The sequence below is a fragment of the Monodelphis domestica genome, chromosome 1, assembly GCF_027887165.1.
Source record: "Monodelphis domestica isolate mMonDom1 chromosome 1, mMonDom1.pri, whole genome shotgun sequence".
Classification (NCBI taxonomy): domain Eukaryota; kingdom Metazoa; phylum Chordata; class Mammalia; order Didelphimorphia; family Didelphidae; genus Monodelphis; species Monodelphis domestica.
In genome coordinates, this window is record NC_077227.1 from 547,739,189 (window position 1) to 547,762,015 (window position 22,827).

Below are 22,827 nucleotides of genomic sequence, written 5' to 3' on the forward strand. Positions count from 1 at the left end.
AATGTGTTGTTATCTTGGCCAAACTTGGCCTTTAAAATGAAGCGATTAGATTAGATTCCAGCTCCAAATCTATGATCCCCTAATCTTATAAACAAGAGACAAGACAACTTCCAGGGAGATGCCCAGCTCCAGTCTGACAAAGTGAATCCAGAGGCAATCTGAACTGATATATTTACTTTCATGAATGTGAAAGATGGGATCTCAACACCAGGGAGATCGCTGCATGGAGTCCCTTCTTGGGCTGAATAGATAATATTCTTATTACTAATGTAACTTCTCCCAATATGCAAGTTTTCATCACTCTCCTCAAATGAGTATAGAGAACACCAGCTCTGTAGGAAATCTAGGAATTTCAAACACGTTGGGATGTTTTAGTGAAAGTTATCATAGTCATTTATCATTTCATGCTGAGTTCAGAATAGTCTCCTTGTCTATCATGAAGCCAGTAACCATCTGTGACCTTGGGCTGCACCCCCTCTCTGGGCTTCTTCAGATCATGTAAATCCTAGATTTAGAGGCAGAAGCAATTTAGAGGCTATTGAGTCCAATGCCTTTGTTTTACTGAGGAATTATGGGTAAGGGAGAGATGTCATGACTTGCCCATGGACACACAACTAGTAAGTATCTGAGACTGTCCATGTAGACAGTGATTTTGGAGTCAGAAGTCTTGAGTTCAAATTCTGACAGTAGGTTCTGATAGGTAGTTTTTTTTTTTTTTTTAATTCTTACTTTCTGTCATAGTAACAACTCTAAGACAGAATAGCAGCAGCAAGAGCTAGGCAAATTGGGTTAAGTGAACTGCCTATAGTCACACAGCTAGGAAGTATCTAAGGTCAATTTTGAACTGCGGTCCTCCTGATTCCAGGCCTGGCTCTCTATCCATTGTGCTACCCAACTGCCCCCTGCTAGTAGGTTCTTGAGCAAGTCACTCAAAGACTCTGTATCTCAGTTTCCTTATCTAAAAAAAAAAAAGTCTAGATGGCCTCTGAGCTATCTAATTCTACAGCCTTCCAGCTATCCAAATCTATGAACCTTTAAAAAATGTTTCTAAATTTAAAATTGAATAATTATAAGTGGTTAAATTTCATTCTTGAACAGCACCAAAACTTTTTTCTCCTTTAGCAAAAGGCAGCTTGGTGCAAGCAGATAAAGTCTCAGAATCAGGAACACTTAACATCCTGCCTCTAACAAAAAGTCTGTGTATCCCTGGGCAAGTGTCTCAGTCTCTGAGTACTCTAGGCTACCCTCTAAGATAATAGACTGAAAGGAAGAAGAAGAAGAAAAAAAAAGCTGTAGACTGCACCAGTAGCCGAACTTTTCTCATCAGGAGTTCCCTACCCCAGGGAAATCACAAGTCTGGACCTCCAGAAAAGGCAACTTCAAACTAATTGGGCACAGGGAAAGGTGTAGCTTCAGAGAAAGGAATCCACATTCCATGTAAGAACAAAAAGGGCTCAAAGGTCCTTTCCTCCTTGGTTCTTTTGTGGTCTTTTGTAAAGGCATAAAAAGTGACTGAAAATTTCAGCTTGTCAAAAGACCCAAGATAATGATAAAGCAAAGCAAAGTAAGCCAAGCTCTATTCTGGAAGGGCTCTGTGAGAGGCCAGATAAGGCTCTCTCTGGCCTTATTCAGATTATCCAGGGGTTGCATATGGAAACTCACTCTCTTCCTCCTCCAATACACCCCTCATACCACTGTCTCAATATTCTTTTTTCTAGAGACCGGGTCATGTCATGGACTGCTCAAGCTTGAACTCCTTTTCCTGACTTTCCAAATCCCCCACAGTCTGGCATTACCCTACCTTTCCACACTTATCTCACCCAACACCCTGCTCCAGCCAAATTGTATTGCCCTTTGTACCTCAAAACGTGCTTCCAGAGCAGAAACACAGAAGAAAAACATAGGATCAATCACGTGGTTCCATGGGGATATGATTAGGATTTTGATGTTAAAAGATCACTCTGCTGTAAGTATGAATAACATGGAAATAGGTTTTGAACAATAATGCATGTATATCACAATAGAACTGTTTGTCAGCTATGGGAGGGGAGAGGGAAGTGGGGAGGGGAAAATCGTGAATCATTAACCATGGAAAATATTCTTAATTAACTAATTAATTAGAAAAAAAAACATGTCCCCAGCTCTCATACCTCAGTGCCTTTGCTCAATCTGTGTCCTTTGCCAAGGATGTTCTTCCTCCCCCTCTTCACCTGTGTTATTCTTCCATATCCTTTAAAGTCCACGACAAACACCATCTCCCTTAAGAAGCACTCTCTGATCCCCTTGGTTGATAAGAACCATTCTTCTCTGGCCTTACTTTTTTTTTAACCCTGACCTTCTGCCTTAGAATCAATATTGTGTATTGGTTCCAAGACAAAAGAGTGTTAAGGTCCAGGCCACAGGGTTAAGTGACTTGCTCAGGGTCACAAAACTAGGAAGTATCTGAGACCATATTGGACCCAGGACCTCCTGTCTCTAGGATCTCAATTCATTGATCCACATAGTTGCCCCTCTTTACATAGTATTTTAGTATTCTGTTATATATTTCTCTAATGCACAAAGTATGTAATAGTATGAATTAGAATTAGCTATGTTTGCTAGATTGTATGTTCAATGAGGTTAGGAACTATATCCTATCTCTCCTAAGTGCCTAGCAGAATTAGTGCTTCAGAAATAAGTGTTGAATGAATGAATGGATTTATCCAAAATATAAACTGAGTTTTCCACTGGAATAGTAAATAAAGGATGCTACTAATTCACCATTAATAGAGAATACACATTAAGCTGCTTCTTCAGATGTAGGGATGGATGTTCCCTAATCCTTTCCTACTCTCGATGCATCCCTCTCATTATATTTGAAAGTAATTTTACAAATACAAAGTATTTGGTGGTTTTTAAAATTTTATTTAATTAGTTAATTTAGAATATTTTTCCATGATTACAAGATTCATGTTCTTTCCTTCCCCTCCCCCACCTCCCTCCAGTAGCCAAAGAGCAATTCCACAGGGTTTTACATGTGTTATTGATCAAGATCAATTTCCATATTATTGGTGTTTGCACTAGGGTGATCATTTAGAGTCTACATTCCCAATTGTGTCCCCTTCAATCCATGTGATCAAGCAATTGTTTTTCTTCTGTGTTTCTATTCCCACAGTTCTTTCTCCAGATGTGGATAGCATTCTTTCTCATAAGTCCCTCAGAATTGTTCTGGCTCATTGCATTGCTGCTAATAGAGAAGTTCATTACCTTCAACAAATACAAACAGAGGTAGTCTTTGAACAGAATGCAGCCAGTAGTCCAGAATTCTCACTCACTATGTTGTAACCAGCATATTGACAGAAATAGCATGGAAGAGGAGTTGGACACTCTTAGAGCCAGGAAGAACTGAATTCAAGTACTGGCTCTAATACCCAATGACTTTGTGATTCTGGGTAATCTACTTAACCCCTCAGTTCTCTTGAGAACTCTCTAAGAATTTAAGTTTCTAGAAGGAGTTTCCTCCCCTGGAAATTTCCTTTGAAATCACAGGTCTAGTTCCTATTCCCTACTGGGAAAATTGAGTAAGCACAGCAGATCTCCTAGAAATCCTCATTTTCTTTTCTTAATTTCTGTGGTATGGATGGACAAAATGGCTGAACTAGTTGGTCAAAGGGAGAACAGGCAGGATCTTCTCCCTTGTGATCCCCAACATCGAGAAATAATCCCTCAAAACTCTCACTATATATTCTACTCCTCTTGTGGATTCAAAACCTAATTTGTATTATACTTATTTATGTAAACATCTCATTTTCCCTACCAAAGTGTAAGCTGCTTGAGGGTTGGGACCAAACTTTATTCTTCTTCATATCTCTATTGTATTCTGCAAAATGTCTTAAACATATCAACATACATTTGGTGAATTGACTGAAACTAAACTGAATGAAATAGAGTTAAATGTTGTCCCTTGAAAGTTCATAGGCTGAAATGATGTTGAAAAACTAATTTAATCCTCAGAGCTAACCAGCTACACGTGAGGAGAAGTATAGCGAAAAGAGAACAAAGGGAACGATGAATCTGTTAGGGATCATAATACTGTTAGTAAATCATGTGAAACATGATAAAAATCAAATGTTTTCATCCCATTTGTTTTAATAGTTCTCTCTTTGCCAGAATTTAATGGCAGTGGGGAAGGGGGCAGGGAAGACAGTCTGAACTGTGCCAAGTATACAAACTCTGTGTATTAATGCCAGCTGTCATTTCCTTAATAACTTCTAGCCCTAATGAGTTACCTGAAGAACAGGGGTCAGTTAAGTGACTTGCCCATGGTCATATATAGCTAATAAATATCATAACAAAATTTGAATCAATCAATAGTTATTAAACATCTACCATGTGCCAGGCACTGTGCTAAACTGCTGGGAATACAAAAAGGGGCAAAAGACAGTCTCTTCCCTCAAGGAGCTTGCAATCTAATAAAAGAGACTGCATGCAAATGAATATATACAAAGCAAGCTATCCACAGGAGAAATAGAAAATGATTAGCAGAAAAAAAGCAGGAAAGTAAGGATTAAGCTTAAGCCTTCCTGATTCCAAGGGCAGCCCAATATCCAGTTCAGCTGCATTTTTTAAGCTCTTACCTTCTGTCTTAGAATCGATATTAAATATTGATTCTAAGATAGAAGAGTGGCAGAGGCTAGGCAACTGAGGTTAGAGCCCAATATATACAGTATGCTATGCTGCCTCTCAAGAATAAAATGAACCTTAGGGCAGCTAGGTGGCTAGACAGCTAAACCTGGAGTACGAAAGACCTGGGTTCAAACCTGGTCTCAGATATCAGCTAGCTGTGTGACCCTGGACAAGTCACTTAACCTCATTTCCCTAGTGCTTGCCCTTCTTAGAAATGTTACTAGAACACAAAGTTGGGGTTTTAAGAAATAATGAATATTTATAACAAAAGATATCATGGGAGGGACATAAAAGCACTATGAGGTTAGACAAGTCCCTCCGAATCTTTAAGCTTCAGCTTCCCCATCAGTAACATGGAGATAATACCTACAATTGCTTTTCTTACAAGCTTGTTGTAGGAAACAAATGAAAAAAATGTCTGTGAAAGCATTTTGAAGATGGTAAAGCTCTATAAAAATATGAGATTGTTATTATCACCATACACTGTTTAGTGTATTTGAGCACCAATCTATAATCTTAGAAAAACCTAAGAATCAGGAGGTAAAGATTAATAGATAAGATGTTTGATGGCCATGATTCATTGTGTATCTGTGTTACTGTTCATTCTTTTTATGCTTGTTAAGGATAATATTGTTTGAGGAAGCTTGCCCTAATGGACAGAGAACTAGCTTTTTATCCAGGAAAACCTGGCTTCCTATTGCCTCCAGAATCCAACATAAAATTCTCTTGTTTTGCTTTTAAGGCCCTTTCTCCTCTTTCCACTCTTCTTACTCCTTACACCCATAAATACTCTGTGTTCCTAATGGCATTGGCATCTTTGTTGCTCCCCACCATGATATACTCCATCTCCTGAATGGCTGATTTTCTCTGCTGTCTCTCATATCTGGAATTCTCCCCTTCTCATCTTCACCTCCTGGCTTTCTTGGGGGTTCCTTCAAGTTTCAGTTAAAATCGTCCCTTCTATAAGAAACCTTTCCCCATAATGCTAGTACCTTCCCTCTGGGATGATTTCCAGTTTGTCCTGTGTATATCTTGTTTGTAGTTGTTTGCATTTCATCTACCTCTGCTAGACTGTGAGCTCCTTGAGAACAGGGACTGTCTTTTATTTTTCTTTGTAACTCCCTGCACTTAGCACTTAGCATAGTACCTGGCACATAGTGGCTTTGAGATCATGAGTAAGTAACTTGAGCTCTCAGTGGCACCACATACACACAGAGAAGTCTGGATTGGTGAAGAGAGTTTCTACACCAGGAGTTCCTCCATACAGATTAAATCACAACAGGACAAAAAAAAATGAATTTAATCCTAAAAATCATAAACTTCCTCATGAAAAATGGTGAATTTTCTGGGGGACTACAGAGAATAACAATAATAAAAATAGCTTATATAGAATGCCTATTACATGCCAGTCACTGTGTGCTTTATGAACATTATTTCTGATCTTAACAAACTTGGACGGGTACTGTTATTAGCTCCATTTTACAGTTGAGGAAACTGAGGCAGAAAGAGGCTAAGAAACTTGTCCAGGATTTCCCAGCTAGTAAATATCTGAGGTCAAAGTTGAACAGGGTCTTTCTGATTCCAGAGCTTGCTGCTCTATCCACCCAGCCACCTGGCTGTCCTATCTTAATCCTCTAGCTATTCTGTCTAATGGATGATGTTCAAGAGAAGGAAAGGAGTTTAGTTTACTTTAAAGCTTCCCAAAGTATGATGTAAAATACTCTCTACCTTGAAAGAGAGAACTGATGAACTCTGAGTAGAACTTAAAGTATAATTTTTTCACTGTTTTTAGTTTTATTGCTTTTTTGCAACATGTGGAAATGCGTTTTGCATGATCACATATATAATTGATATCTTATTCTTGCCTTCTCAATGGGTGGGGGAGGAGTTGGAAGAAGAAAGAATTTAAAAACTCAAAATTTAAAAAGAATGTGTAAAATAAATAAGTTTTTAAAAGCTCCCCAAAGTAATTTCCACTGATATCTCTCCAAACTCTTTCTGAGAGTTCTCAAACATTTTAATGCATAATTAAAGCAAGACAGAATCTATCATTCATAAAAGACCAAAAACAAGACCTCTGACAAAGGTATTTTCTCTTCCTGCAATTATTGGCCTCATTCTAAAAGCAAATGACACTTTTTCCAGTTATCATAGGGAGGGAATAAGACTGAGCCAAAGATACCTTTAGAACCAATAGGACCAATTTTTCCATGACGACCCACACTGCCTTTCTGTCCTCTGTCTCCCATGTCTCCTGTAAAGAAAGAAAAGAAAAGAAAATGAAAGATGTGTTTTAAACAAATTATTTAAAAGACTACCTTTTGTACATTTCCTGAATAGATGGAAGATCTAAGAAGCATACAGCATATATTCTAATACTTTTGAGGTTCTACACAGATCACATGGGCAGCACATATTTCATCCACAGAAAGAAGTCATTCCCTTGAAACTAAAAGCTTCAAAAGCCAGATCCATTATAGAACTCAAGAAGGTTAAATGGTCTCTTTCTGCTTCTAAACCCATGAGATCCACAATTTATGCTGTGATTTCATAGCAAGAAGAAAGAACCCCTTTGCTTCATACTAATAAAAAAATTTATTTTCCCAGGTTTTTTTTTTTTGGGGGGGGGGTCCTTACAGTTTGGGGAGGAGTTAGGTGGCTCAATGGAATGAGAGCCAGGCCTGAAGACAGGAGGTCCTGGGTTCAAATCTGGTCTCAGACTCTTACTAGTTATGACCCTGGCCAAGTCACTTAACCCCCATTGCCTAGCCCTTGCCACACCTTGGAACCAATACACTCCTTTGATTCTAAGATAGAAGGTAAGGGTTTATAAAAAAAGAAGTATCTAGTACAAGAGCCCAAGAAATCACCACTCTTTTGGTCCATTTTACACTCTGCCCAAATAGTCACTAATGAAAAACTCAAAGCTTCCTTTGTTTCCTGCTTCTAACAGGAAGAATATGTTAAGACTTCCTTTGCAGTTGGAAATGGGAAGCACTCTGATGCCTGACTCCAGTCCTAATGATCTGTCCACTGTGCTACATAGTTGCTTCTCTATCAGGTTGTTCTGAGGAAAGTGCTTTGAAAACTATGAATTGTTCTCACACATCCATCCCAGACACAATTGCAGGTGTATATGGTCCCATTCTCTTATATCTTTATAAATTCATACAAATTCACAAGCCTAAGCAGACATGTACAGCTAGCCAGCCTAAAAAGGGTGAAAGCCAGAATTCACCAGAAGAAAATCACTAGACAAAGTAAATCGGAAGAACCAGGAAAATAATACACACCATGACTATAAGAGGAAAGAACCACCAGAAAACCATCTAAACCAAGAGTTGGGACCAAGCTTGAGCCCAAGAAAGAGATATTTTGGCATCTAATCCCACTTTTTTGCAGCGGTACGGGTCTATAGGTGTGGAACACTACATATAATATTAAACTTTTTCAGTGTATTTATTTATTCCAGTGTACTTATTTAGTATAGTTAGTTTTGCTGAACTATTTTCTTCCTATTCTCTATTCTTTGTTACTCTTGGAAGTGCAGGATAGGGGAGAGATTCATTGGATAATGTTGGTGAGGCAAAAACTACATATGTCCAGAAAAGTCTAGGGATAAGGAGTGAACTTGTGATATAGCAGACACCAATATAGAGTTTCTTCTTTCAATCCAGGTTGGCACATTTTTTGCAATTAAGAAAATTAGAGAGAGCTTCCTAGAATACTGGGAGATTGTAACTTGACTAGGATTGCACAGCCTTGGGTATATATGTCAGAGGCAGGACTTGAACTCAGGTCTTTTTTACTCTGAGGCTATCCTGACCCACTAGCACAGTAGATAGAGCCTAGACCTGGAATCAGGAGGACCTGGGTTCAAATCTGACCTCAGCTACCTCCTAGCTATGTAACCCTGAACCAGTCACTGAACCCCAGATGCCTAGCCATAGCCCTTCTGTCTTAGAGTTATTACTAAGACCAAAAGTAAGGGCTTAATTTAAATATGTGTGTGTGTATGGAGAATAGCCTCCCTAAAACAAATAAACAATACAACTGTGTCCTAAGTCCACAAAGACTGGATTTATTTATTATAAATCTCATCCTAGGTCCACTATCTATCCATAGTTCTCTACATGGGAGAGTAAAGAATTTGGAGTTTCCTAGGACATGATCTCCACCTCTACCAGGATATTAACATAATTTATATTACTGATATTTATAATACTTCAAGAATAACTTATATGGTGTGGGTCCTCCTTCCATTACAGCCCTCCTAAGTCTTAGGAAATGATCTTCACTCATTACAGTGACTGGAAAATGTTTTACCCTAGAGCCAAGCTAGTGGCAAGCATCTCCAAAACTGGCCAATCTTGGACAAAAGATACACACCAATTGATGGGTCCATGCTTGAAGCCTTTCTTGCTTTCCAGGACCCTACTAGAACTCATACTATTTTGGAATGGCCTTCAATAACACGGGATCACCCCCTGCCACCATAACGCATCCCTGGTAGTCTGGAGAAGTAACCATTAACATCAAGAAATCAGATTTCCAGAGAATTTCAAGACTCCCCAAATACTTTCTTCATAATAAAACTGTGAGATAGGTCATTAAAGTATGATTCTCTACATTTTTACAGAAAAAAAATCTGAGATACAGAAAGTTTACATGAACTGCCTAAAATAATATAGATAATTAAGGTCAAAAATCAGCATTTGACCTCTGGTCCTCCAATTCCAAATCCAGCATTCTTTCCACCATACCACAATCCCTTAGGGTATTAAGTACATTAACATTAAGAACCCAGGCTACTACCACCCAAAAGTTCTAAACTATTTGAGGTTGAAGCCTCAAGTCTCTTAAAATAAAAGGTTGCTAGAATCTACTTGGGCTTATATCTCAGCCCTGCTTCTTATCCTATGTGGAACAATGGAAGGCACTAGAAGGCACAGTGGATAGAGAGACTACAATAAACCTGAAGCTAGCAAGATCTGAGTTCAGATCTGTCCTCAGACACAAGCTGTATGAGCCTGGACAAGTCACTAAACCCTATTTGTTTCAGTTTCCTCGTGTGTGAAATGAGCTAGAGAAGGAAATGGCAAATAGACCAGTATCTTTGCGATGAAAACCCAAAATGGGATTACAAAGAGTCAGACACAACTGAAATAACTAAACAACTATTTGGAACATTAAGCAAATCACTTCCCTGGGCCCCAGTTCTGCATCTATATTTATTTATTTTTAAAACCCTTACCTTCCTTCTTAGAATCAACATTGTATATTGGTTCCAAGGTAGAAGAGTAGCAAGGGCTAGGCAACAGGGGTTAAGTGACTTGCCCAGGGTCATACAGTTAGGAAATGTCTGAGGTCAAATTTGAACCCAGGATCTCCTATCTCTAGGCCTGGCTTTCAATCCACTGAGCTAACCAGCTGCCCCCTGCATCTTTAAAATAAATAAAGGAATTGGCTCTCTATTCTCTCACAGATATGAATTCTATGATCCTACCCATTTCACAGGGAAATTTTAAAGGGAGGACTTTACAAGCATCTATCTACCCTACAGCTAAACATAGCAAACATGGTTTTATTAAGTAAATATTTTATTGATTTATTAATTTTAATTAACTAATATTTAATATAATTAAATGCCTTTTCATTCATTTGTTTATAAGCCTCAAAATGATACAAAAGTATGACTTTTAAATTATGATTATTATCTCTGAGATAGGGCTATCTGTAGGAAAGGCAAAGGGAAGGCACAACAACCAAAGAGATGTCAGAAAAAGGCAAACTTTCCCAAGGTCACAGAGCTAGGCTGTGCCTGAGAGCAGATTTGAACCCAGCACCTCCCTTCTCTAAACCTGGCTTTCAATTCACTGAGGCACTTAATTGCTTCAAGGTAAGAGGTTTTGTTTTGTTTTGTTTTTAAGTACAACACAACCTAGATAATGTTAAGTTGTGGTTTTCTAAGCCAATATGCTACCTGCAGGCATCCTTTTCTATTTGAGTTTGATACCACTAGCATAACAAATAAAGTTTGAACTCTGAACTTAGAGTTAAACCTAAGTTTGAATCCTGCCTCAGGAACTTTCTTTTTTATTTTATTTTGTTTTAAACCCTTACCTTCCATCTTGGAATCAATACAGTGTATTGGTTTCAAGGAAGAAGAGTGGTAAGGGCTAGGCAATGGGGGTTAAGTGACTTGCCCAGGGTCACACAACCAGGAAGTGTCTGAAGCCACATTTGAACCCAGGACCTCCCAATCTCTTAGCCTGACTCTCAATCCACTGAGCCACCAAGCAGCCCCCCTTTTCTTTTCTTTTCTTTTTTTAATTTTATTTTGTAAGGACCTTTCAAAATTAAATGACTTGCCTTGGTTTCCTCCCTATGAAATAGAAATAATTATCATCCTTCCCTCAAGTTGTTGTAAGAATTAAGTAAGATAATATATGCAAAATGACTTCAAAATCTCAAAGAGCTATGTATTATTATTAATTAAACATCTACTATATGTCTTAGAGGAGACAAAGACAAAAATGAAAGTGTCCCTGCCCTCAGGAAACTTCCATTCTACTAGAAATATGAGTATTTTAATGAATCATCTATATGTAGGTGTCATTCTCACCGCCAAATCTTTCTCTCCTTCCACCAGCTGCTGCCATGGGTTCGCTGCAATAATGAAAGCCCCTGACCAGAGTCATCTTCACTATATGTCATACTCAAAGCAGGGCTCAGCCGAAATAGGCTCTAATAAACAGGTTACTTTTATCTTCTTTTTGCTATGACACAGACTGTCTCATTATGCTTAGTTCCTCTAAGAGAAAAACATCATGGAAACAAAGGAGAAAAGAAAGAAGAAGGGGGTGGGGAGGGACGGTTACCAAAATAAAGCAAAGTGCACAGACTGAATTAGTAATGCTACATGGGTAAAGAAATAATGGGGCCGACATGACTGCAAAGCACCATGTCACAGTGAAAGATGACAGAAATTAGCTTTTATGGAGCAAACCCTTAAGAGGATGCACCTATTTCGTAAAGCGTGATTAAAAGGAAAATGATTTTGTTAGCTGCAAAGGGGGAAGAGTGGGAGTTGAAGAGAAGGCTTGATTATAGTATTTTGCTCAAAGACTCTGGCTGCTTGACCAGACTCCTGCATGGAAATTAATTCTACCTGGGGTGTAGCTTGTGTAACACAGCCATGCAAAGGCTGGCTCACTAGTGACAAAGGCCAGACACATAATGGGTTCTTTCAGCCATTTCTGAAAAGGTTGATTTCCCCCCCACCTTTTAATAATCCTCATGGCTCTTGTCTGAAACCCTCCCCCCAAGTTCTCTCCATCCTGGAAAGCTACAGAGTCCAAAACCAGAACCAGAAAGGGGGAGATTCAATTCAACAAGCATTTATTACTCCGTAGGAGGGAAAGGGACAAGGATTGGACCTGTGATTTCTTGAATTCCCAAATGAAGAAATACCCCATAATAATGATGCTCTGCACCTTCTCTGCAGTCTACAGTCTAATAAACATTACTTTTAGCATTAGGTGTGAGAAGGTCCTGTGCTAAGGACTGGGGATACAAAAGTTTAAAAAAGCAGCTCAATTCTGGCACTGAAAGAGTTTAAAGGCTGACAGGAAAGGTTAAAAAATTAATTTGTTAACACAAATAAGCAATACACAATACAAAGTGTCATGTGATAGGGACAAGAGACAGCCAAACAAAATGGCACTCTAGAAAATTTTGAGGAGAGAGCAGTTTAAGCAAGAGAGATCAAGGACAACTTCAGTGAGGAGATGGCAACTGACTTGGTCCTTGAAAGATTTCAGTGGGTGGGAAAAAGGTAATTACATCCCAGGCACAGAAGACAGCTTTGTGAATGCAGTTTGGATGACAAGTAGAAAATGTGAAGGAAAAAGAAGTATATGAAATAAAATTAGAAAAATAGCTTGCAGCTGAATTGTAAAAGGCTTAAAAGCTTGTATTTTTCTCTTTGGCAACAGGAAGCTGTGGAAGATTTTTGAGCAGAGGAATGGCAAAAACCTTTTGGGTTTACATGTGTACTCTCATTTTTAAACTCTACAATCATATATCCTGATATCCTTCTGACACCATGAATTAGCCTACTGTTCAGATGGTGATCCACCATAACCACTCTTCTAATCACTCAGGAAGTTTGGAGGAATCTCTACATGGTTATGATGAATTGTTCTGATTAGTACACAAGAACCCTATTATATCACTATTATAGAATCTTAGAATTCACTAGAGTAGGAAAGATCCTTAGTAATTATCTAGTCCAACCATCTTCATCTTAATAGAAGAATAAACTGAGGTCCAGAGAGCTTAGGTGACTTGGCCAAAGTCACAAAACTGTGATTGGCACAGTTGGGTCATTAAGCACAAATGCCTTTCGGTCCCTAACTCCACGTCACATTAAATACCTTGCAGCAGATCCACACTGGGTGGGGAGGATTCTGTCATCCTGAAATCCCTCTGGAACATTCAATAATAAATCTGTTGGGATGGTGTCCAAGATCTACCTACACTGTATTTTATCTGCCTCCAAGAGGGTCATGTTATGGTAGCAGCCCCAGTGTGTTTATTCATTCACCAGTCACTTGGGAGGTGAATATAAAAGCACATAGCCTAAGAATTTTACTTTCCAATTATTGAGAGTAGAATGATAGAATGTTAGAGTTAGAATGGATTTTAGAAGTCATATAATTCAGTCCCCTCCCCAATGAAGGAAATGATAAACTATCATAAGGAAATCCAATTCAGTCCTGATAAGGAACCCTCTATTTGGAAAGAAAATTTGCCACTTGCTAGGAAAATTCCAACTGAAAAAGATAAGTGCAAACTCAGCCTCTACCTAAACTATGCAACCTTTACGGAATATTTGGCCTATGGAAAGGCTGAGCCATTTTTTTAAAAAATTGACCTAGAGGGAGAAGAGATGCTGCAATGACCCTTGGAGAGAGAACTTCACAGCTAGCTGCATCTAGCTGCCTTTCTCTTCTCTCTAGCTCTCAGCTGCCTCTTTCTCTGTGAAAGAAGAGACCTGAGAGCAAAGACAGACAAGTAGACAGAGGGATAATTAGACCCTGGAGGGGATTCACTCCAGAAGAAACACCTGGGATGATGAATATAATTGGGCTTTTTTTTTCCACATAAATTTTCCCACCTTAGCTGAGAGATTAATTAATGATTCATTTCATCAGCTGAAGGATTCAGCGAGAGTCTAGGACACATCCTGCTGTTGTAAATAAGTTATAACCTGAAAAGGACTTGAAAGCTTTTGGCTGTTAGCCCATCTCAGAGATTTCACAGAGAAATAAACGCTAGTACTAATTTGGGGAGGTTGCTCATATTTGTGTGTTTATTTCTTCCTCTTGATTATTTGCCAATCAATCAAGAAATATTTATTGAGAGCTTCTCACAAGGCACGGTGGGGGGATATGAGGAGATAGAAGGCGGAGATCACAGGATTTGAAGAAAACAGAGGGCATAGAGATCCTCTAGTCCAAAGTCTTTGACATTTTTTCTGTCAGGGACCTTTTTGGCTACCTCACAAAACCTAAGGGTGGACCTCTTCTCAAAATGATGCTTTTAAATAACTGACGAAAATGTTAAATTTCATTTAGAACTAAGTAAAAATAATTTAATAAAGTAATTTTCCCATCTAAGTCTATAGACTCTCTGATGCCCATCCATGAATACCTTAGGTCTTAATGCCTAATCTAGCCCTCTAATTTTTCAGATGAGGCAGCTGAGACCCAGAAAAGATAAGGGACTTGCCTAAGGTCTCACAAAAAGGTAGCAACCAAATTAATATTGGGAATTCCTGACTCCAACTCCAACTCCAACTCAAAATTTACACTACATTGCACTACCTCGAGGAGCTGGCTATCTAGGTGGAGCACAATGGCCTAAAAAGACCAAAAATAAATAAATAACAATCCAGAGTCAATTCAATAAAAGAGATATCAAAAAGGCAGGACATGATTAATAACCACGGGGATAGCACAGACAATAAATACTGAGTTCACCATGGACTAATCTGGGAAGCCTTCAAGGAAGAAGCAAGACTTGTATTTTTACACCAAAATACCTCAATGACTTTAACACAAAGGATGTTGTGCCTTACTATTCTCTTCTGTCATCAGAATTATGTCGTTGAAGATAGGTCTATTCTTTTATAGAATTCATGGCACTATTTCAACATGTTACAGTTAGTGTCACCTTTATAATACTATGATTCGGTTGCAAAATCTTTCACTGTAGACTAGTTACTTGCAAATACAAGATTATGGGGCAATGAAAAATGGAGTTGTTTAAGGATCAAAATAGTCTAAGTGCTGGATTTGGAGTTGGAGAGCCTGGATGCAAATCCAAGTTCTGTTACCTTCTATGTAGGTAACCTTCAACATGTCATTGACCTTCTCTGGGCCTCAGTTTCCTCATCTTAAAAATGAGGGGTTGAATTAGATAAGCTCTAAGGTTTCTTCCAGCTTTAAATCTTTGATCTTATAATTGTGTAACTTCTTCATTGCCTCAGTATCTTCAGTTATATTTCTGAAAGAGATTAAGTACTGAAATGTCAGATCATATGTGAATATGACTGTCACATTTGGGTCTGGCTTACATTTATATAATGATTAAAGGTTTAGGAAGTATTTAAATTCTACCTTCATAATAGCTGATACTACAGGTATCACTATACCTAATTTCCAGAAGAGGAACCTGAGACTCAGAGGGGCTAAATTACTTTCCCATGGACATGCAGCTAGTTTCTGAGGTGAGATTTGAACCCATGTCTCTTTTGCCTCTAATTGAATACATTTCCTGCTACATCATACAACCTTATCCTTTGTTCCCCTGACAGATCTCCAAGGGTAACTGAGAGAATGGTTATCAGGACCATGGACAGCAAGATATAGGCCATATATGGCCCACAGTCAGGCAGCCCTGGCTAACCTTTAAGGAGTTCAAGAGACCAGAGGACGAATTCAAGCTGTCTGTGAGCCTCCCCCATCCCATTACTGGAGAGACCTGAAGGAGACAGTCCTGGCTTTGAACAGCTGGACTGAAGAGTGGGGCATGCAAAAAATGTCCTCGGCCAATGGGAAGAGGGGGAACAGAGCAGCAACCCTAGTGCAGGCTCTGTACTCATGCCACGTCTTTGCCAACAAGGTGACTGGTGCTATACTTCAACTTGAGAAGACCTAGATTCAAATCCCATCTCAGACACTTAATAGACATGTAATTAGGCTAAATCACTTAACCTCTCTGATTTAGTTTTCTCATCTGTCAAAAGGATTGAACAATACCTTCCCTATTTGAGTCACACAGTTGTAAAAATCAAATGGTAGAGATAATGAATGTAAAGTATTTTGTGAACCTTAATTTGTTGTTGTTATTCAAACATTTCAGTCATGTATGACTCTTTGTGACCTTATTTAGAGCATTTTGGCAAAGATATTGGAGTAATTTGTCATTTCTTTCTCCAGTTCATTTTACATGTGAGGAAACTGAGGCAAACAGGGGTGAGTGATTTGCCCAGGGTCACACAACTAGTAAGTGTCTGAAGCCAGATTTGACCTCAGTTCTTCCTCACACCAGGGCTCGATCTACTGTTCCACCTAGGTGCCCTTGTAAACTTTAAAGACTGTTACTGTTAGCTATGATTATTACAGGGTCATAAATTTAAAGCTGGAAGGGACCAGAGGTCATTTTGTCCAGTCTGCTCATTTCCCATATGATGAATTTCAGACTCAGAGCAATAAACTAAATTGCCCATAGCTATTAAGTTTCAGGGGTAAGATCTGAACTCAGGTTTTCTGAGTCCTAAACCAGCACTATGGCCTGCATCTCTCATTGGTCATTTATAAGTGATGCTATCCCACTACCAGCAACTTACAGAAACATCATGATATCCCTATTCTTTCTGTTCCTCTTACTACTAAAAATAGATAGTATTATCCCTACCTGGTCAGATTGAAACTCTGGAGTATACATGTGATGATTGATCAGCATCATAGAGAGACAGTGTCACCTAATGCCTAGAGAGCCAGTCTCCAAATCAGAAAGAACTGAGTTCAAGTCCCACCTCTAACATTAACCAAAACGTCACTACATGTCTCAATTCTCTGGAAATTTAAGACTATAAATTGTAGTGCAGGTACTATCCCACATTAATAAAGGGAATTTCCTCATGAGGAGTTCCTAGGTCTTTTTTTTTTTAATGATCTTGAAAATAATTGATTCAACCAAGCTTGCAGAAACTTCCTAGGAGGAAAAAATGCTCTTTGGGAAGAAATGTTCATGTGTTTCCAAAACCAAATATTCTAGGGAAAAGGGGACTAGACTGAGAACCCTAATGTTCTTTCTCCTATTTAGCAGGTTCTCTTTTTCCTCCCAACTCCAAATGGGACAAAGCATCCCAAGGCAGCACATAACATGCCCTCCCCGTGTCTTTCTACAAGGAGATTTGAAAATGCACTAGACACAATTACTTCCATCCTGGCCCTTTAAGTTTTAAGCCACTCTGTGGCTCTGACACCCTAGAGTGCAGTGAGCTAATCTAATATCACCATTCTCACATTCCATTACATTAATGAGAAGTGGAGAAAGCCTTACATTTGTCCTCTAGACACACACAAGGAGCTTGAGTAACTCACAGCAGGAATGTAATTCTTATTAATTTTAATGAAGATATCATACGGCCCTTTAAAGTGGAGATGGGGCAAAAAGAGGCACTTGGAAATCAGCTTCCTCAGCAATTTTTAATGAAGATTTATCATGTGCCCATTATAAACCCCAGAAATCCTGCCACTGAGTTCACAGTGACCTGCCAGCTTCCCAGTTCAGGAGTGTAGCAGGTTTCCTACACTACAAGAACATGGGGGCAGTTCCCCCTTTCATCTCCATTGCATTTCACATGACAGTGAGTCCAGAAAGTCAGTAGGACACACCTTTAGAAAGAGGTCGGCAAAGGCACTTTTAAAGCTTGGCTCTTTATTCCTCACACAGCACTGGCTGAAAACATGGATTTGATTCTTATTCTAATAAAGACTGGAAGCAGCAGGAGAGAGTTGGGTGCCCATTTGTTTGTCTCATTATTTCCAAAAAGCAATCCATCCTCATTCAGATTGTTATCTCCTCCTGCCAGTCATTTGAACTCTACCCTATCCAGCCAGAGACTGCTCAATTTGCCAGCTAGAGGCCACAGGGGGCAGAATGAATGGATTCACAATGAGTAGATAACCCTGCCCAAGGACTAAGGCTACTTTTCTCCCCTACTGAGAATCAAACCTGAGAGACCAGAGTTCCCACTGCTTGGTCAGAGACTGGAAGGAAAGAAGCTCATCTTGACTCAACTGAAAACACTCAACTTGAGGGGCCAGTCTCTGAAATCATCCTGATAGACTATCATATTTTGTCATATTGGATCCTTTAATTTGTGGAGGGAGCGGGCAGCTGGGTGGCTCAGTGGATTGAGAGCCAGGCCTAGAGATGGGAGGTCCTGGGTTCAAATCTGACCTCAGATACTTTCCAGCTGTGTGACCCTGGGCAAGTCACTTAATCCCCATTGCCTATTCCTTACCACTCTTTCTGCCTTGGAGCCAATACACAGTATTGACTCCAAGATGGAAGGTACGGGTTTAAAAAAAAAATTTTGTGGAGGGAATTCATGAACCCAGAGAAAGAGATATCTGGAAACTTTACCTGACAGATCTCCAAGCTGGTTGTCACCATCCATTTGATCCTATATCACCAACTTGTCAAGACTGCCAATGACCCCCATCCATGTAACAGCCACTCAAAGTCTTTAAGAGTTCTTCATCCTATTTCCCACTTTAGCAATCTCAAGCATTCAGGAAAATTAGAATGAGCTTCTCGGTTTCCTAACTGATAAAATGTGAGTACTAATATATAAAATGAGAGGCATTTTGGCATAGAGGATAGAAAATTGGATTTAGAGTAAGACATAAATTCAAATCCCACCTCAGATATAGACTGGCTATGTGACCCTGAGAAAGTAACTTAACCTGCTTCAACCTCATTTATAAAATTGAGGAAAACAATAGCTCTCATTAGGCAGCCAGGTGGCTCAGTGAATTGAGAGCCAGACCTAGAGATGGTAGTCCTGGGTCCAAATCTGGCTTCAGATACTTCCTAGCTATGTGACCCTGGGCAAGTCACTTAACCCCCATTGCCTACCTCTCACTGTTCTTCTGCACAGTATTAATTACAAGATAGAAAGGAAAAGGTTTTTCTAATTAATTAATTAATAATAATAATAGCACCCATTTGGCAGGGATGCTTAGAGGATTAAATAAGATAACATATGTAAGGGTTTTGCCAATCCTAAAGTACTATATAAACCTTAACATTTAGTATTTATTCCTAATTATTACTGCTCCAATATTTGTACTCTCCATATGGTAGCACTGTTGTGCAGAGATGGCTTTATCAACCTTTATGCACTATAGAAATTGGAGTTGTTGGTAGGAATATTCCCAAAATGAGTGGGGAACTCGAGAGTAAAACCATTTTCTACTTTCTACTGAGAGTCTTTTTTCCTGGCTAAGGTGGAGAGATGCCTTGTCTCAAGTGGCCTTCCTGAGGAACCATAACCGGAGTCTAGACTCTTCAGAAACACTTGGCTGTGCTTCTGAATCCAACCTCAAATCCCAATTTGGCTTTTCCCAGTGGAAATAAGCTCCCTGGCTTCTTTTCTGATGTGTTTTGCACACCATCAACTGGAATAATAATCATTCCCTATTGTGGGCAGTCGCTATTGGAGAGAGAATTGTTTGCTAAGCATCGGATATCTGTGATTATGTCTAATCCCACTAGAAAACAGATGCGTGTGATTGTCTGTGATTATCTAAAAACACATCCATCCATGCACGGGTGAGAATCTTTAGGGTATAAATGTCATGTCAGGGACGGGATTTCAGCAAAAAAACAAATGCTGCAGACACAATGAGCCTGCAATAATCTTATTCCACAGCCCAGTTCCATGGTTTATTAACTGTGTATATCTAGGCAAGTCATTTGACCTTTCCGCTTCAGTTTCTTCATGTGTTAAACGATGATAGCAGTGACCACGCTAACAACGTTACAAAGCTATGGTGAAATTTAACTGAGAAAAAAAAAGTTTGCAAAAGCCCCTTATAAAACAACAATATAAATTTCAAGGGAATTTTACATTAAATTGAGTCAATTCCCAGTGATGTAGTAGAAAAATTACTGAGTCACAAGTACTGAATACAGAGGTCAGAAGACCTGAGTTTTAAATTGTGGTTTTGCTAAGGAAAAAGAGAGGAAGAGGAAGAGGAGAAAAAGTATTTATTAAATGTTTGTTATGTGATATTAGAGGCACTATCCTAAGCCCTGGGAGTTCATAGTTTTATACAGGAGGAAACATGCAGATATCATATACAACCAAGCTACATACATGGAGTATAAATTAGGGGTAATCCCAAAGGGAAGGCACTATCATTAAGGGGGACCTCAAAAGACTTCTAGTAAAAGATAAGATTTTAGTTGAAACTTGAAGAATGCCAAGAGACAGAGATGAGAAGGGAAAACATTCTAAGCATGGGGGTGAGCTGGTGAACATGGATAAATTTGGTTGACAGAATAATTTTTGAACAAGAAACAGCAAGGATTGAAGGGTATATGAAGTGGAATAAAGTCTAAAACTTCAAAGTTGAGGGGAAAGAAATAGATATTTATATAGTTTCTACCACATGTTGGGCACTTTGCTAAATGTTTTACAATTACTATGTTATTTGATCCTCTCAATAACCTTGTGAAGAAAGGGCTGTTATTATCCCTGTTTTACAACTGAGGAAACTGAGGTACATTTGCCTAGGGTCACACAGCTAGTAAGTATCTATGACTGGATTTGAACTCTGGTTTTCTCAGCTCCAAACCCAATATTCTGTCCACTTTGCTAGGCAGTGTCAGGTTATGAAGGACTTTAAAAGTCAAACAGAGGGGACAGCTAAGATAACAGACTATAGAGTGTTAGGTCTGGAGTGGAGAGAGTGTGGGTTCAAATCTGGCCTCAGATATTTCTTAGTTGTGTGACCCTAGACAAGTCATTTAATCCCAGTTGTCTAGCCTTTTTTTCTCTTCTCTCTTAAAATTGATACTAAGACAGAAGGTAAGAATTTAAGCAAAATATAAGTCAAGCAGAAGATTTTATATTTTATCCAGGAAGTAATAGCGAATTATTGATTAGTAGTAGGAGTGATGTGATCAGACCCGTATGTTAAGAAGATCACTTTGGCATCTGAGTGCAGGATGGACTGGAATGGAGAGAGACTTGGAACAAGGAGATGAACTAGAAAGCTATTTCAATAGTTCAGATGTGAAGTGATGGAAATGGCAGTACCAGAGGAGATTAAAGGAACAAATTATTACTTGTATGGCCCCAAGCAAGTCACAACTTCTGAGATCTTCCTTCTAGTTATTGGTAAAATGGGAATAATAATATTCACACTTAACGGAGTTTGACTTGTCCATCCATTCTATAAAGTAGATAAATAGATAAGAAATTTTACTGCCTGGATTTCAATATCTATTTAAATGAACATCTTTAGAATAGTACAATAATATGTATATCTGAGATAGACAGTACAGATATACAAGATGTTGGACCCTGAATTACTCAGGAGTGTGAGATGGATTGTTTTGGGAAAATTGCAAAGCACTTCTACTAAAGTTTCTTGTAAAAGTAAAGGCCCATCTTTTCTTTTCTTTTTTTAAACCCTTACTTTCTATCTTAGAAACAATACTGTGTATTGGTTCTAAGACAGAAGAGAAGTAAGGGCTAGGCAACAGGGGTTGTGACATTTTCAGGGTCACACCGCTAGAAAGTGACTGAGATCAGATTTGAATCCAGAACCTCCCATCTCTAGGCCTGAGTTCTCAATCCATAGAGCCACTCAGCTGCCCCTGCCCATCTTTTCAATATTAATATTTCACCACTGTTGCTATAAAGCAGCAGATATGCAAACAATTCCGACTCCAGAGAACTAAAAATGAGTGTCACACAAGGACAAATAATAGAGAAGTACACAGTAAATGTGAGAAGGCTGAAACATATAATCAAGAAGGAACTGCATAAAAGAATGTGAACTGAGATCATATTAAGGAATTAAAGAGATGAGCTGGTCACATAGAAAGAGCAAGGGATGACAGGTATACCAATGCATTCCCCATTTAGGACAAAACACGAAAGACCTCTGCCATGTTAGGTGAACCCCTTATGGTGAACTTTTAGAAGGGCATGGACAAGACCACAAAAAATGGATAGGATGGATGCCTTAACATTTACATCACTGAAGAGATATCCTGAATTGAGGAGATGATAGATCCAGTTAAATAATACACTGTCTACTTCCCAAAGTTGTAAGGAAAGGATGCTATCAACCTTACAGCACTTACAGGAAATAGGCATCATTGTAATTATGATAGGAGTGGAAATCAGAGCTATCAAGGGGCTGCTAGGGATAACATCAGATCTAGGATTTCCTTCAGTCTTAGAAATTCCTTTTAAGGCATTGTTTTGAAAAATCTTATGCCATTTACCAAGATAAGATCAAAACAGATATGTGACTTAGAAACAAAGGGAGATATCATAAGCACATTAGAAGAACATACTAACTATCAGAATTGTGAATAGAAGAATTTACAAATAAAGAGTGGAAAGCACTGTGTGATGTAAAATGAATGATTTGGATTACATTAAACTGAAAAGGTTTTGTACAAATAAAACGAGTGCAGTCTAGATTAAAAAGAAAGCAATAGTTTTGGGGAAAATTTTATAGGCAATTTCTCAGATAGAGTACTTATATCAAAAATATATAGGGGGGCAGTTGGGTAGCTCAGTGGATTGAGAGCCAGTCCTAGAGATGGGAGGTCCTAGGTTCAAATCTGACCTCAGACACTTCCCAGCTGTGTGACCCTGGGCAAGTCACTTGACCCCCATTGCCTAGCCCTTACCACTCTTCTGCCTTGGAGCCAATACACAGTATTGACTCCAAGACAGAAAGTAAGGGTTTTTTTTTAAAATATATATATATATATATATATATATATATATATATATATAGAAAACTTTGTCAAATTTGTAATATGGAGAAT

The 22,827-nt window shown here is 38.8% G+C and overlaps 1 protein-coding gene across 2 annotated transcripts in view; it reads right to left on the reverse strand.

Annotated features, from left to right (window-relative positions):
* The window catches only part of COLEC11 (collectin subfamily member 11), a 75,518-nt gene that overhangs the window by 11,974 nt on the left and 40,717 nt on the right, over window positions 1–22,827 (reverse strand). For both annotated transcript variants that reach the window (XM_007476182.3, XM_001372152.5), the window contains exon 4: window positions 6,848–6,919. In XM_007476182.3, the coding sequence (XP_007476244.1) occupies window positions 6,848–6,919 (72 nt within the window). The remainder of the gene's footprint in view (window positions 1–6,847; window positions 6,920–22,827) is intronic.